At 38.3% G+C, this 16,861-nt stretch overlaps 2 protein-coding genes across 3 annotated transcripts in view; one reads left to right on the top strand and one right to left on the bottom strand.

The window, feature by feature from the left end:
• LOC107750855 (gremlin-2-like) overlaps nt 1-1,825 on the top strand; it is an 8,706-nt gene extending 6,881 nt beyond the window's left edge. The window contains exon 2 of the mRNA XM_016566403.1: nt 1,154-1,825. Within this exon, the coding sequence (XP_016421889.1) occupies nt 1,155-1,739 (585 nt within the window). The 5' untranslated portion in view covers nt 1,154 and the 3' untranslated portion in view covers nt 1,740-1,825. The remainder of the gene's footprint in view (nt 1-1,153) is intronic.
• A 3,840-nt stretch (nt 1,826-5,665) lies between these two features.
• Nucleotides 5,666-16,861, bottom strand: part of LOC107750852 (formin-2-like) — a 33,230-nt gene continuing 22,034 nt past the window's right edge. The window contains exons 8-17 of one of the 2 annotated variants that reach the window (XM_016566399.1): nt 16,001-16,092; nt 15,752-15,881; nt 15,461-15,607; nt 14,034-14,093; nt 13,317-13,437; nt 10,133-10,225; nt 7,312-7,363; nt 6,635-6,784; nt 6,387-6,468; nt 5,666-6,277 (exon numbers count right to left, since the gene is read on the bottom strand). In XM_016566399.1, coding sequence (XP_016421885.1) covers nt 6,251-6,277; nt 6,387-6,468; nt 6,635-6,784; nt 7,312-7,363; nt 10,133-10,225; nt 13,317-13,437; nt 14,034-14,093; nt 15,461-15,607; nt 15,752-15,881; nt 16,001-16,092 — 954 coding nt within the window. In that variant the 3' untranslated portion in view covers nt 5,666-6,250. Of the gene's footprint in view, nt 6,278-6,386; nt 6,469-6,634; nt 6,785-7,311; nt 7,364-10,132; nt 10,226-13,316; nt 13,438-14,033; nt 14,094-15,460; nt 15,608-15,751; nt 15,882-16,000; nt 16,093-16,861 lie in introns of those variants that run through there. The other variant, XM_016566400.1, reaches the window with a different exon arrangement.

The raw sequence follows: 16,861 nt of genomic DNA on the forward strand, positions 1-16,861 counted from the left end.
CTTGCTAACAACATTACAAAAATTAAACCTTAACACAAAAACAAAACATTCACACTACGCCAAATAAAGATCCATAATATTTTTCACAACCATAAGAAACTTCATTAAAAGAAGAATGAATCTTAATAGTTGGTTCTTTTTAGTGTGAGACGTCGTTGAATCTGGGCAGGGGAATTCCATTTCCCAGGAAGCTTAGCGCCGGGCTCTTAGTCGTTAATTTTGGTCAGTTAAATGTTACTAAATGCGTGTTTAGGACAAAATAGGCCTAATTAAAAATAGATGTGTGTTTCTGTGTTTGTTACGTTGGTTTTGGAAAAGTATTTGGATTTTTTTCTTTTGGGGGGGGTTACCATGGTGGTGAATGATGGCGTTTTGGAGGGGTGTTACTACACAGCTTAACGATCTGTTCTTTTTTTTTCCTTTTCTGGTTTTGTTGGTCAGTTTTTTTTTTTTGTGTGTGTGTGTTTCATGTGGTGAGTGAATCCAAATTAGGCCTATGCAAATTGCCTAACACTCTTCTTCTTTCTTTCTTTCTTTCTTTTTGATTAGCAGTAAAAAATGCTGGTTACTATTTTTTTTTGTTTCATGTGGTAAGTGAATCAAAATTATTAACCATTATTGCAAATTAACCATTCTTGTCTGATTTTCTTTTGTCTGAGTAAATGCTGATTAGGTGAATAAAACAGAGTTTACAAACTGGACATAGTTCATAGTATAATGTAGGGCTGTGCAATTAATCGCATGCGATTGTCATGCGCATCTCGTCAGTAAAGCCGGTTCCGTGATTGGTAGTAAATCGCCATCACCTGCTTTCAGATGGAGCGGCATTTACTACACAGAGCCATAGTTCACTGACAATTAGGCAATATCGCGTTCATAATCGCAGATTAATCGCATTCGATTATGAACGCAATATCGCCTAGCTTGTCAGTAAACTACGGCTCTGTGTAGTAAATGCCGCTCCATCTGAAAGCAGGTGATGGCGATTTACTACCAATCACGGAACCGGCTTTACTGACGAGATGCGCATGACAATCACATGTGATTAATTGCACAGCCCTAGTATAATGAAAGACTATTCCTTTGACAATGTATATAATTGAATCCCTAACAGAAGCACTCAAGTTTCTCCCTATTTTGAATCTTTTCTCAGGATGTTCTGGAAGCTGGCAATACCTGCCATTTTGGCATGGACCCTTTTTGTATCGACAGAGACCAAGAAGCCACGGCCCCAGGGTTCCATCCCCTCCCCTTACAAGCTAAAAGGCAATGATCTGTCATCACCATCCCACACACTAGCGTCACTGTCCCAGCACACATCAGCACGACGACAGAAGGGCAAACATGACATGCTGTCGTCGAGTCGCGAGGCCCTGGTGGTCACCGAGAGGAAGTATCTGAAGAGCGACTGGTGCAAAACACAGCCGTTACGTCAAACAGTGAGCCTGGAGGGGTGCCTGAGCCGAACAGTCATCAACAGGTTCTGCTACGGCCAGTGTAACTCCTTCTACATCCCCCGCCACCTGACGTCTCAAACCTCACATCGAAGTCGAAAAACAGCATCCACGCCAGACCACAACACTTCATTCCAGTCCTGTGCTTTCTGTCGGCCCAGCCGAATAACTACGGTCACCGTACGGCTTCACTGTCCTGGGCTCCAGCCACCATACCGGCAACGGAAAGTGCAGCGAATCAAGCAGTGCAAATGTGTGTCTGTTAACGTCAATGCCGCGTACTGAGAAGGCACACAAATGAAACAATGCCTCAAAATCCTTTTGGAAAAACTGGGGCCGCCCAACAATAGTGATGGGAAGTTCGGATCATTTTACCGACTCGGACCTTTGAGTCTCGTTCAGCAAAATGAACGAATCTTTTTTCGAGTCATTTCGTTCATTTTAACAAAATATAATTAAAATGTTACGTGTTACTTCCCTAATATGTCTACTACTTACGCAAACGTTCGTTCAAAACGAACGAATCGTTCAAGAACGACCCAACACTACCCAACAATCAATGTGTGAAACCTGCCAAAGACAACAGCTAATCAGAAGACTGGCCACCTTCATTATGTCTGGACTGTACCACAGTATGCTACCCGGGAATGCTTAATAGCTGCCGAGCAGCAATGGAACACAAAGCTGGATTTTTCTTCTTTTTTGACAAATATATTCAAGCTGAGAGTACAATTACATACAAGACTGAAAGAGTAAATAACATTCATGTGTTTTAAATGAACAGTGATTGACCTTTGACCTCTTGAAAGCTTTTCTTTAGCAAAACATGGAGCGTCTGTATTCCAGCTTATCTCCTGCTTTACCTCAGCAATACTGATTCTCTATAGAGTGCAACAGTCAGGGTTCCGGAAGTTAAAATTCTCCATTGGGGAATTGCTTTAACTCATTTTAATTGATAACTTACAAACCTTTAGAGACAGACATGATGTTGTTAATAGATGGTATATGCCTCTGTTGAAGCCATAACCATGTTCTCCTTTTTGTAAATAATTATATTAAATGTTTGAATTCCTGATGAAAAACTACATTACCCATAATTCTGCAAAAACCAATCAGAATAGAGCTGGCCACTGCTAATGGTGTAATAGCCAGTCTCCATACACTCTAACTACTTAAAAATGTATATATATATAGATGCATATTTTACCAAAAAAAAAAAAAACCCTCAATATATAATCAACATCTTTAAATCAATAGTTTTATATTTATACATAGTTTTAATTTTGATTACGTCATTGGGATTGTAGTTCTTTTTCTCATTAAAATCAAGTACAGTCTTGTAGCTTTGTCATTTTCAAAAAAAAAATTTAATTTTGTAATGTTGTGATTCACTTCTTAGCTATTGGTTTAACTCTTTAACAAAAATGTTTTAAAAATCCGTCAATGAAAAATGAATGGGAGAAATACTTTCGGAATCAAGGCTGCTGAAATATTGGGAGGGCACTGTTGCACTCTATTAGTCTTGATACTTGAGAACAGTGGAAGCGGTTTGACCACCATCTATCTTCACTATCTTGTCTTACCTACCCAGCCGTTGTATATATCAGCGCTAATGAAGGACAGGAGAAGACATGAAAGGATGCTGGGTGACTGTGGACCTTATCGACAGGAAATTAAAGGGGGGGTTGCTATATTTTGACTAAGGACAGGCTGTCAGTTGAGGATAAACTATATTTTGACTTGGTGCTGCCAGTAGCTTTGCTGCATCCGATGGAAATGATGCTGTTGGTTTCAGTTCATCCAATCTGGGCTGACTTTGATCAAGCCCGCAAAGCGTTTAAAATATTTTGACTTGGTGCTGCCATTAGCTTTGCTGCATCCGATGGAAATGATGCCGCTGGTTTCAGTTCATCCATTCTGGGCTGACTTTGATCAAGCCCATAGAGAGTTTGAGTTATGATGAGTCATGTGCACAACATAAACTGAGATTCATAATGGTTTAAATCTTTACCTTAAAGTCTAACATGCATGTTTGCATTAATGACAATATTTAACAAAATAGCAAAAAATGTGTAGATAAAGAAAATTATATGACAAAGCAACCATAGAAAATCTATGAATATATGTAAAATATGTAATAAACATGTCTTCTAAAAATAAATCTATTATTTCACATTACAATACGATTTTTGCTTTTTTTCGTATTTTCTATGCACCTTTGTGTTAGTAAATTACAGTTTCTCCTAATGGAAATGGAAATTATTCATTCGGCAGCTGCTTCAGTTCTTCATTTCTTAATGCAACACAGAGAATAGCACAGCAATGATCATGCATGAGCTATAAAGCTGTCAGCTTATTTAATTGAAAATGCATTTAGGTAAATTAAAGGTTATTGAACTACTGACAACAGCTGTACACACAAAACAAAGAATGGTATAAGTCATAAATCATAATATTTGCATATGTTTCTCAACAACCGTTCATTAAACACCTCACAGTTCAGTTGGAACAGAGAAACTCACAACATATCACTCAATTCTATGTCAATTTCATAGGCTGAAGTATATAAACACCTGTAGAGGAAACTATGGACGCAGAATATTATCAAATTTCCATTTAAAGAATAAGATGGCTGTGGCTCTTCATATGAATCACCAAAACACACATTTTTATGACTTTACATAGATATTATATCCGAGATTGCCATTTCATTATGTATTCAGTTATTCCATTTTCCTAAATGTCATTGCCAGTTCAGCATAAACAAACATTATTTAGAAGCAGATTGTTTAATTAGTCAACCTGTATGAAATCCACTATTTATCTGCTCTAAGAGTGCAAATAAGAGTGCTATTTTATGACAATTAAATACACAGGTTACAATAGAGCTTTTGGTACTTTCTTGACAGAAGATATGAAAATAAATGTGCAGATTTTGTGTATACTAATCAATGTATACTAAATATTCAATGTGCTTTTGTAAAATAGTGGCTAGACTGTTTCAATGTATGGCTTTAAAGTGCACCTACAGCATTATGCTTTTTTATTTTACCTTTTCTGTACTGTGTTTGTGCATGTAAATGATCTGCAAAATTACAAAGCACAAAGTCCATGCCAAAGGGAGTTAATCTCTCTAACAGAAAACACTTGCCTGAAATGCCTCGTTTGTTGTCCTGCCATTATTTCATGACTTAGCTTCTATGTCACCATGATATACATTTGCATAATGCTCACAGACTGGCTTGCTTTGGCCCACCCTCAAAGAAAAAATAGAATGGACTTTCAACGACGCCATAGTTGGAGCTGAAAACTGTAAAGGTACATTTCTGACATGCTGTAAGCGGTTGACCAGCAGACCAAGATCAGACTTGGCTTTTTGGAATGGTAGGCTTTAAAGAGATAGGAAGTAAAAGAGAGAGTGGTGCTACAGCAATGCATGAGAAATGAGAAAAATGTTTTTTAAATCAAAATGTCTTCTATTAGGCTACAAAAAAAAACTTGTAAATGATCATAATATGGGCACTTTAAAGTCCCCATGAAATCAAAATTAACGTTTTTTTGGGTGTTAGTATCAATATGTTAGTCTTAAGGTTATCTATCAGGCAGTGTGCTCCAAAACAGTGACAAAATTCGCATTTAGGAGATATAAGCATTCAAAGCTTGCAGTTCGTCACTTCCGCCAAAACGGCTCAACAATTTTTTTTTACGTTCTGTCTTTCTGTCCAATCAAATGCTCTCTAGAATCAGAAGCGCCCACCCCCTACACTATAAAATAGACGCTGAAGCCGCGGCTGAAATCGGTCACTTGTCCACAGAATTAGTATTTTCTGTACAGTGAATGGCACGTAGTGCACTATATAGGGGACAGGGAACGATTCAAACAGTGTAAATATGCTTTCCATTGAGGAAAAAAAGAAGTCTGGTTTCGCGCTGCGTCACGCTAACCGCGGTGCGCACACACACCACACTCTGCTCCGGTCCAGAGACACGATAGCACGGAGCGGATCACATGCGCGAGTCGGCGCAGACCACAAAATGTATCGGAGCTATTTGAATTCTACACAGAATGCTATATTTTATAGCAATATGGATGAGATTGTGGCTGGCATACCCTGTCAAATGCGGCTTTATGGAGCTCAACGGCTCTAGCCCAAGCTGTGATATAAACGAACGCTATTGGCTATTTTAAAAAGGCTGCTTGATATGTCCCGCCCTGTCTTCCTGTTTCAGATAAAATGACGTCAACACATAGAGTAAAGCTGCATGTTTCTAAACATTTCAGGAGACCTTTAAGCTTTGATTGTCTTCATATGAAACTACAGAAATGACAAAATTCTGACCACGTTCATGTACTAAAATAATGCAAACCTTCTCATGGCTATTCTTATACTGAAGTAACTGTTAAGTAGAAAACAAAGAAAGAACCGGGCAAACAAGGAGTTTTAATCAAAGAAAAAAGTATTGACCAGGGGCGCATCAGGTACTCACAAGCGATACTATGAGTGCTCCAGAGAGGGAACAAAATGTCAAAAACAAAAAGTGGATACCATTGCAAGTAACAAACAAAATCCACGTCCAGGCACTCGCATAGCAGGCAAAATATGACACCCTGACAAAGGCCTGTTTGGGCTGATACGTGTTGGTGTTTTTTAACATGTAGCCCTGTCTTACAATAAAGGCTTTTTATATTTTGCCTGCTATGTGAGTGCCTGGACATGGATATTTTTTATTTCTTGCAATGGGATCCACTTTTTGTTTTAAACAAGGAGTTTTGTTGGATTCAGTACAGCAGAAATTCACATCTTCTGTCCCAGCTTGGCTTTCTGAGTGAGAAGAAAGTGAAACACGTCATGGTTGCAATTAGAGTTTACACTGTTAAGAGTCCGTTATTCATTGCTTGTAATGTGAATCGAGGGATTTTTAAATACTTACTATCCCTGATGCATGTTTAGGTTTTACGTTGTAGGTAGCCTTCTCTCGTGCTTGTCTGAAAGTCTCTTCTGCAGCTTTCAACCTAAAATATATGCAAATTAAATTCAATGAATTGCAGTGACTGACTTGAGCTAAATAATGACACTATTGTCTTTTAGAGCTGTTTTAAAACCTTATAGAAATAAAGGTGACTTGCAGTGAAGACAATCAGACAAACAAAATAGCAACAGAGGCATAATATTCCTCACCGCTCCTGCAGTAGGCATTTATTCTCTCTCTTCCAGAGCTCCTTAAAATCTGATGAAAACTCGTGCCACACTGTGAAGAATGTGTTTGGTGAAACCTCCTTCTCTCCCGCCTTAGGCTTGACTGAGAAAAACACGCTCAGCTCCAGAAAACTGGAAAGCATTCAAAGAAAAGCATTACACTATGAACAAAATATTACAAAATAAGATTAGAAAGTTTACACTGAGGAATTGTGAAACTGATCGGCTTACTTCAAGCATGTGAAATGTGAAATTTTAGTTTATAAAAATAATGCTCTTACATAAAGAACGACAAGTGTAATTTCTTTTCGCCCACAGCAATCTTAAGACTAGTACTTGGAAGAAACGGCAACATTCAGACAATGAACACAAAGACCTTTAGAATTAACTGACGTGGCATATTTGCTCTTTTTTCCACTCCAAAAGCCAAGGTTTTGAAAAACAGACACTTTTAAAGAAGACAGTCTACAAACTGTCAATCAATCTTAGCGAACTGCACTATTAGTAATCCACAAGTGAGGGAAAATCACACAAAAATAGAGAGATAGAGAAGTGGATGCTAATGCACAAACACACACACTCAGAGGAGACATAACCAATATGACACAATAATAAGTGAACAAGAGACTTGGCATGGTTAACACAGTAAGACAACTTACATCCTCTGCGTGTCAGCGAGCTGTTTTTCCTGGAGCTCCAGCTCTGCTTTGGCTGTGGGAATAAAAATAGGACATTGTAAATGTGACACAGACTTTTATACTTTTAAAATATGGTTTTGTTTTGCTTGTCACTGAATGACACGGGTTATCAGGAAAAGGCTATCAGAGATTTGTTCCAGTTTTAAACAAACATACTCCCATTTCGGTCAAAGTGAGAGGTGTCTCTGTAAGTCTTTGCAGGTTATGATCTTCATGACAAACATAAACCCTCGAAAATCTGATTACACGTAAGCCAGTTGTAATCCGCTGACATAAAATGTCAAGGAGCAAATCATTGTAAAATCATATTAGCAAATAGTCTCAGCATGAACATTTGATGAGGCATAGTTTGACTGCAGACGGAGAAGCAGGTCTCTGAAGTCATTACCGCGGTAATGTCAATGTCACTTCATTTACTCCTGCATGGAGAGTCTCCTGTGATCCACTAATAAATTGAATGACGAGCCCAGTATTCGTACACATTTTCATACCACTCACCACTACAATTCTGTGCAACCCGAGAATCCCCAAAACACAGATCACTTCAGTTCACACCTCATGGACCCAACATTTTAAACTGACTTAAAATGTTGCTCAAAGCATTTGTGCTTCAAAAAAAGCATTCAACTTTTTGATCGGTAGTGGTGATAGCTGAGGCTTTCATAACTATTACTATTATATATTGTACCTGTTACCACAGTAAATGGATTATCACATTGCTTCTCAGTGCCCAGGGCAGAGGAAATAGTACAGCATTAAAAAAAATGGTATGAGAAGATGTAGACCAAACAGCACATCTTTCACACACATACACACGCCTGTCTCACTCAGTTTTTCTTCCTCTCTTCCTTTCTGTAGTTAATTTCATGCTCTGAAAAATAAACAGTAGTGGTTGAAGCGCTGGAGCCAGAGACTGTTACTCTCCTGGAGTTTCAAAATCATACAAATAACAAAAAATAAGACCAGTCCTTTTTTTCCGATCCCTGTTCTGTCTGTTTCTCTAACTGGAGGCAGTGTGGAGGGTTGAAGGGGATCTTTCCGTGGTCATGTCACCCATCTGAGAGCTCAGTGAAGGAGACCCACGAGTCTCCAGATCAAAGGGGTAGAGATGAGGAGGGGGCCGTTCAGCGAAGACCCCACCCTGCCGCCAGAGCACATGTGGGTTTTGTTACAAGGACCAATTTGAATACAAAGAAAGAGAGAAGGCAATGCATTAAGCATTTGCTTAAGCCTGTAGTGAAGCAGAGAATGAAAAATAGAAAGATGTTCCAGCTAACTCCAAGTTGAGCGATGGAAAAAAAGGTTACGCCATGGCAATTGAAGATGATTGGAGTGCGAAAGATGAAAAGAGGCCAATGAATTGTTGACGAGAATAAAGTGCCGACATAAACAGTCTTCAGTGCTACAGACAGATCAGGCAGGTTGACTCAGACACACTTAGAGGAAATAAACCAGAGAACAGAAACCATATCAAACAGAGATGGATCGAAGCAGAGATGGAGAATAGAGAAGGTAAATAAACAAGAAGGAGAGCAATTATAATAAAACACAATCGCCGGATCGTTCGGCTCGCCTTCATCACAGAAACAAAATACTGAAAGGGTTGAATTAGCCATTACCGCGTTGGGGTGGAACGTGGATGAAATTAGTGAGATTAATGAAATTAAGGACTCTCACTTTTCATGTCACTAGCTTTACATAAATAATGTTGGAGCGATTGGGTCTGGGTCAGGTCAGATGTATTTCCCAGAATTCTTGTTGGCTCCCAGAGGCCATCACAGAGCCTCTGTCACATTTATTTCTCAGCACCTCATCTCTCCTCTCACACAGGGTCACACTGTACATCCATCCCAGCATTATTCAGACTTTAACTGTTTCCCAAGGTGACGTCTGTAAAAGAATATTTGCATGGCTTCTCTGTAATACGTATTTGGACGAGGGAATGAGGGACTTGAATAGCTATATTTGAAAAGACTGAATCATTTTAGAATGATTTTGTTGGGAAGTGCATTTGCATAGAAAATAAAATAAATTTAAAAAGCTGACTTTTTTTTTTTACTTTGATGACTTGTTTTTGTTGAGTGTGAACCACCCTGAATGAACAATCGATGAACAATTTGGGAAAAACTCGACAACTTTGAGTGTTCACATTTGGGTTTACTTGTTACAAGAACCAACTCAAACCTTTTTCAGTAACCATAAAGTGAATCGTTTTTTAAGAAATTCTCCTTCCACTTGAGTTTTGATAGGTTACATTCCCACTGTTTTTAATAACTGACTATAAAATAACAATGTTATTTTGTGATTATTATTAAATATTATTTATTTTTATATATTTTTTATTTTAAAATAAGTAATGTATTAGAAAAACATTGCTGTATATAAAATAAAAAGTGAGTATTTAAATATAAATATTTGTTTATATTGTACAACTGAAAAAAAACCCACTCTTAATTTATTCATTTGTTGCCCATTTGATGCATATATATATGCATCTCAGAGCATGGTCGATTCATAGTAAAAAACACCCGGAGGATGCCAAAAAACTGTATCATGAACCGCCTTTGGAATGCACTCCCACAAATGATGTTTTTCAAAAATAAAAGCTGGAATTCACTCCAATAATAAATTTCTAATGGCTAATATTACTTTTTGTTTAAATCCATGAGATGCAAAAGGAAAATTCCTTCTGGAGTGGCAATAAAATCAGAAAGTAACATAACATCCCCATGTAAAACAATAACCGTCTGAACAGGGCTTATGTTTGCAATGTTTTTTTTACCTCTAGTGAGAAATTCTTCCATTTTGTCCTTAAAGGGCTGCAGTTGCTCCTCAGACGAGACATTACACACCTTTTCTGTTTCTGCTGAACAGGCTGTAAAATAAAGTAGAGAGTAGGAACACAGATATGAGAAAGAAACAAACAAAATGATTAATTAATTAAAAGACACATTGTAGGGATTCTTGGGCAAGTCAGCCAGATATCTTAAAAAGACTAGCACAGCGTTGGCCCCACACGGCTAAACTTCTCTCAACCAGTCTTCACTGATTAAACTGTCAGGACCAGCACTAGCATTTCAACTAGCATGGACTTTTATTAGCAGGTTAGCATGTTACAGTACATTCCTCCTGCTTCCACTTCCAACACTTCATAGATGTATCACTACAGAAAAAAATTTGCAGTCTGTGACCTGTGCTAACAGATGCTAATGAATCCCATTTCATGAACCTTTCCTTCGCTTCTGTTCGCTGTACACCTGGAGTCTTACAACAGGCCGACAGGCTTCACCATGTCACACTCCATCACTACAGTCTGTGATGGATCACAGCCTCGCATGGCAATCAGCGCAATGCAAACACACACATGCTAATGTCCCTGCCAGCTGGATCAAGGGCTCTGTGAAAGCAAGGACCTGCCGGGTCGCCCGCATAACTCTGTGCCCCTTCCAGCTGTCAGTGTTGCACATCTGCTTTAGCGCTTAGCTTAGCTTGCTAATGTAGTGATGATCCACTTATTGTATGAGCCTGGCGTAAGAGAGAAGCCATGCTTATTGGGCCACAGGGAGATTTTAGGGATGTGAACAGTTGAGAATTCAGAGAGAAACAGAACATTGCCAGAGAAGAAATATTTGTCTGCGTTAAACAAACGTAGGCTTGATCTGTTCAGCAGGTGTACGCCAAAACGATTTAGCTAAGCATACAAGCTCTGGAAAAGTACATTTACAATTTATCAACCACATGTATAGTGGGCCTAACTAATAAGCTTTTGAAAGATTAACAATGCAAATCGCCAACTAGGGATTCTAGCGAAGGCACGCGAAAATATGGCTAACAGCAGGGGCGAAGCTAATAGGCTGTATAGCAATGCATCAAAGCGACCATCCTTCAATCGAAATTTCCATGAGCCAAATGCAAATCCATCTGATATGTATGACTGCTTCGAGTGGAACTAAAAAGGCTTGGACGTTATTATTTGTGAGTGGTAGACAATCTCACTCTGGATAAGTGATTGATTGTAAATGTGTTTTTGATGTAGGGCAGTGTTCTAATTTGACCACATCAACATCCACGAGTATTTTTTTCAAGGATCTGAACAAGCCAAACACACCGACAGTGGAATGTGAGTATTTCCACATCTGTGTGAGTGTGTGTGTGTTTTTGTGTTGGCAATGAAAATGTTTGCAGGGATTTAAACTCGGCTTTGAGCATGTAATCAGATTCTTACACCTCATTCACACCGTCGTGCACTTGTCATACAACCTTTGACTTGCGGCACAAAGCTGAACCAATCTCACTAACCTCCTGAAGACCCTGATAAACTGCTTTACTGGTCAGGGAGCAAAGCGAGTACTTATAAGGCAGTTTAAGCCTTTTACCTGCCTGCTAGTTTCTTTTCAAAAACACCAGAATATATGGAATTTCCTACTAGCAGGGTACAAAATCTGAAATTCATTTATATATTTATTTAATTTTTTCACAAATGTTAAGTGAAAAGATGTGTTAACCTTTAGAAAATGTGGACTATCAAACAAAAATATGAATGGATTTATACTGTAATCATGAATTTTTCATTCCTATTACCAGAATGTCTAAATGTTATATAAAACTCAAACTATCAAACTAAATTGAAACAATTGGCTGCATTTATTTGATCCAAGGCTACATTTATTTGATGAAAAGTACATTAAAATTGTAATACTATGAAATTATGATTTCAAATAACAGTTTTCTACTTTAATATATTATAAAATGCAAGCTATTTTATATGGGAAAGCTGAATTTTCAGCAGTCGTTTCTTGTCTTCAGTATCACGTGATCCTTCAAAAATCATTCTAATATGTTGATTGTCAGTTGTGCTGCTTAAAATAACATTTCCCCCCCAAAAAATTAAGCTTAGAAGAACAGCATTTACAGAATAGTATTGATGTATCTGTCACTTTTGATCAGTTTAATATATCCATGCTCAATAAAAGTATTTTTGTGAACTCAAAAAAAAAATCATACTGGCCCCAAACTTTTGAATGGTAATGTATAAATATGGCATAAGGACAGTTCACCTGCAGAAACCTGGAGTTAAGTGCTTTGGGCCTGTAAAAACAGCTTAGACCCCTAAGAAAAGTGCTGAAATGACCCCTTTTTCTCATTTATTTACATGGTGGGGCCTTTAACAAACCACATTTGCAGTATTGATCATTGTGGCAGCCAGCTGGGGGCTCAATAAAAACAGCCATTTGAAAATCAATGAGCCTTCTAAAGGAGAACACGGGTCATTGACGCTGGTGTATACAAATTCTTGTCTTCAGTATCACGTGATCCTTCAGAAATCATTCTAATATGTTGATTGTCAGTTGTGCTGCTTAAAATAACATTTCCCCCCAAAAAAATTAAGCTTAGAAGAACAGCATTTACAGAATAGTATTGATGTATCTGTCACTTTTGATCAGTTTAATATATCCATGCTCAATAAAAGTATTTTTGTGAACTCAAAAAAAAAATCATACTGGCCCCAAACTTTTGAATGGTAATGTATAAATATGGCATAAGGACAGTTCACCTGCAGAAACCTGGAGTTAAGTGCTTTGGGCCTGTAAAAACAGCTTAGACCCCTAAGAAAAGTGCTGAAATGACCCCTTTTTCTCATTTATTTACATGGTGGGGCCTTTAACAAACCACATTTGCAGTATTGATCATTGTGGCAGCCAGCTGGGGGCTCAATAAAAACAGCCATTTGAAAATCAATGAGCCTTCTAAAGGAGAACACGGGTCATTGACGCTGGTGTATACAAACTAAACATGTCTGTGTGTTTTTGTATATGCACACTTGTATGTGAGTTCATGTTTGTGGGTATGTGTGTATGTCCACATGTGTTTGCACGTATGTGATCTCATGTATATGCATGGAAGCGTGTGTAAAGCCTGTGTGTATTCATTTATTTGCTTTGCGTTTGCGTGTGTCCACATCTCACCATTCAGATCTTTCCGTAGCTTGCGTAGGTCACGTTGAAAATCCTCAAACTTCATCTGCGAAGTCTGAAACAGATCCTGAGGCTCTGGAAGTGGGTACACGCATGTTTCTTTACCTGCATCCTGACACACAAACAATGGAAAATCTAAAGTGCAATCATACAAAAAAACAGGATGTTGTGTTTATGAGATCATAACTATAGCAACGGTTGATTTGAAAAATAATTGAATGTGAATTGTTCAAATAGTTTGGTGTGTAAAGATCATTATGATTCGAAAAACAATGAAAACATCAAACACAACAAATCAATCTCAATAACGCTGCGTCTGTCGGAGATCAGAGCCGCCTGCATGCACATGCACACGCACACACACATGCTCTCTCCTTGTTATTTGCCTGAACGTTAGAAGCACTTCAACAACCAGTGGATCATATTTTGTCAATTTGGACACTACCTCGTAATCACAACATCTGGACCGACTGCTGATGGTATTTACAATACAGCACTTTTAATCTACGTCCAAAAAGGGCATCAAGCAATCAAAGGCCTCTGCTCATTCAAAGCGGCCATTTGTCTATATGGTGAAGGGAAAGAAAGGCAAATCAAAGTGATGAAACCAAAAACAAAGCCACTTTTTTGTCTACCATGAAGGGTGATTCTAAGGGACCTGGGGGTCTGTTAGTCAAGCCAGTGAAATAAACAGTTGGCCAAACCTACCTCATCAAAGTGTCGCAGATAGTAAGCAACTATGTAGGACAGGAGGCTCTGAGAATTATCCTGATGGAGCGAGAGGAGGAGGAGACGAGAGATGGAAATAAACACAGGAGAATAATCATTTTTCATGTTTTGGGATTGTATACACTCGTTTAGCTCAAAGCGTTTGTGAATAAGATGCCAGACCTGGTGGCTTGCAAAGGCGCTCGCTCACATGCACATGTGTGCAGACACACAGACCACATGGGATGTGGATATAGGCTACCGCCTTGGCATAATAAAGTATAAACCGCTCATATTGAGTGATACTGCCAGAACGGTTCTTTATGGCCTGGTTAGTGGGGTCAGGAGACTATCAAAGTACTGTCTGCAAATTTCCATGCAGTTCAGACTAAGGTTTATGCTATTTCAGTGCTGGTCTATGTGGTGGATCTGAATTTTGGCATTATTTACTTACCATCAAGCCATTCAAAACATGTATGACCTTCTTTCTTCTGTGTAAGGCAAAATAAGATATTTTGGAAAATATTAGTAAACATGTATTTTATAGGAATTTTTACCTGTACAAAAACAGCCTGTTATGCTGCTTGCAAACTTGTATTTCTTAAAGGGATAGTTCACCCAAAAATTAAAAATCTGTCATTAATTACTCACCCTCATGTCGTTCCAAATCCTTAAGACCTTCATTCATCTTCAGAACACAAATTAAGATATTTTTGATAAAATCCAAGAACTTTATGACCCTCCATAGACAACAACGCAACTACCAAGTTCCAGAAAGATAGTAAGGACATCATCAAAATAGTCCATGTGACATCAGTGGTTCAACCATAATTTTATGAAGCTACGAGAATCCTTTTTGTGTGCAAAGAAAACAAAACTAATGACTTTATTCAACAATTTCTTCTCTTCTTTGTCAGGCAAGCTCTCGGATTTCATCAAAAATATCTTAATTTGTGTTCCAAAGATGAACAAAGGTCTTACTGGTTTGGAACGACATGAGGGTGAGTAATTAATGACAGAATTTTAATTTTTGGGGAAACCATTCTTTTAACATATTATTTTAATTTATTATCATATTCATAAACACACTGGTTTGGAGTACAAATATTTTTTTACAGTTTACAAGGAATTTTTTTTTTTTTTTATCAATAGCAGCTGACGAATCTGAAGTCTCGCAAATTCACAGAAAATTCACTTTGCAAAATGGAAAAATAAAAATAAAATGATAGTCAACAGAGTGCAATGTTAGGACCCCACTGACTTTCACTGTATGGATAAAACAGACAGAAACATTCTTTTGTGTCCCACAGAAGAAAGTAAGTCATACAGGTTTGGAATGACATGAGGATGAATAAATGATGACAGAATTTTCATTTTAGTGTGAACAATCCTTTTAAACTAGTGATAGGGATCTCATTTTTACTCACACTGCTCTTGACATCTTTTAACTTGGGTAGGATGTCTAGGGTAAATCCGTCTGCCTGTCCTCTGCTCCGGTTGCCCCCGTTCATAATGTTCCCATATGCTAGAACCAAACCTAGAACCTGCAGGACGGCTTGACTTGATTGTAGAGCCTTTAAACAGAAGAGGGAGAAGAGGAAGCGAGGGAGTGAAACAGATGTTTTCTTCACTGCTTTCTAGTTGAACTTTTAACTTGAATATGACAATGGTGAAGCTGTCAGTAGAATCTGACTAGTGTGCTTCACATTCTCTCTCACCGTACAGACTCTCAGCAGTGTTTCAAGCTTGCGCTGAACTGATGTAATACATTCTGTGAAGGTGGACTGGAAGAGAATACAGAAAACCCGCTCCGAGAACTGAGGAACCTCTGACAACTGCAGCAGAAACCTATTAGAGAGAGGGAGAAAAACGAATGACTTAAGGAAAATACAACGACAGACAGACAGACAGACAGACAGACAGATAGACAGACAGATAGATAGATAGATAGATAGATAGATAGATACTGTTCAGGCTTGTCCAGTGGTTTTGCATTTTCTTTATCTTTTGAAGACTTGATATGTTTCTCAATCTGATCCATCTCTTCTTTCTGAGCTCTCTGTTTAAAAGAAAAACAGAATGAAAGTACACTTAGAGAGAGGAAAATGTGATTTCATTTTGGGAAAATACACTCATATTCTGCTTATAAAGCATTTTATAACTATCTAATAGTGATATAAACTCTAATGCTCTCTGGAGTGTATTTGTGTTTGTGTGTGTGTGTGTGTGTGTGTGTGTGTGTGTATGTGTGTTGCTTTATGATCTTTATGGTCTTTGTATGATCCAAAAAACAAAGTATGATCCACACTTCAGACTTTGCTTGAGTCAGACAGTGAAAAAGAGAATAGAGAGAACAAGCGCAAGTGAGGAAAGAGGGGATATACTATGTGTGTGTGAGTGTGTGTGTGAGGGGGTGTTCTGTGGTTTTGGTTGAAGGAGTCAGAGACAGCGTGGAGTCTCACACACTAAAGAGAAACAACCTCAACATTTAAACTCAACAACATCGCCTCAAGCTACAGCGGGAATGGGTGGGTGGGTTGGAGGAAAAACAGAGGGATGGAAGGAAAGATAGTTTTCAGCAGAAAGTTACTACACATAGGCTACACATAATTCCACACACACACACACACACACACACACACACACACACACACCTTCATGTCTCTTTATTAGTTGTTAACACTCCACTATCCTCCTGACTACCAGCTATGGAGTTTTGTCCTCTGTAGAGGACATTATGTTTTAGTGATTTCTCTGAGACGTTACATGTCACAGTTTTAAGTCTGGATGTCCTGTACAGAGCACATTCAGGGCTTTTCAGAGATACC

Source organism: Sinocyclocheilus rhinocerous, unplaced genomic scaffold (genome assembly GCF_001515625.1).
Source record: "Sinocyclocheilus rhinocerous isolate Xijiao unplaced genomic scaffold, SAMN03320098_v1.1 scaffold392, whole genome shotgun sequence".
Classification (NCBI taxonomy): Eukaryota; Metazoa; Chordata; class Actinopteri; order Cypriniformes; family Cyprinidae; genus Sinocyclocheilus; species Sinocyclocheilus rhinocerous.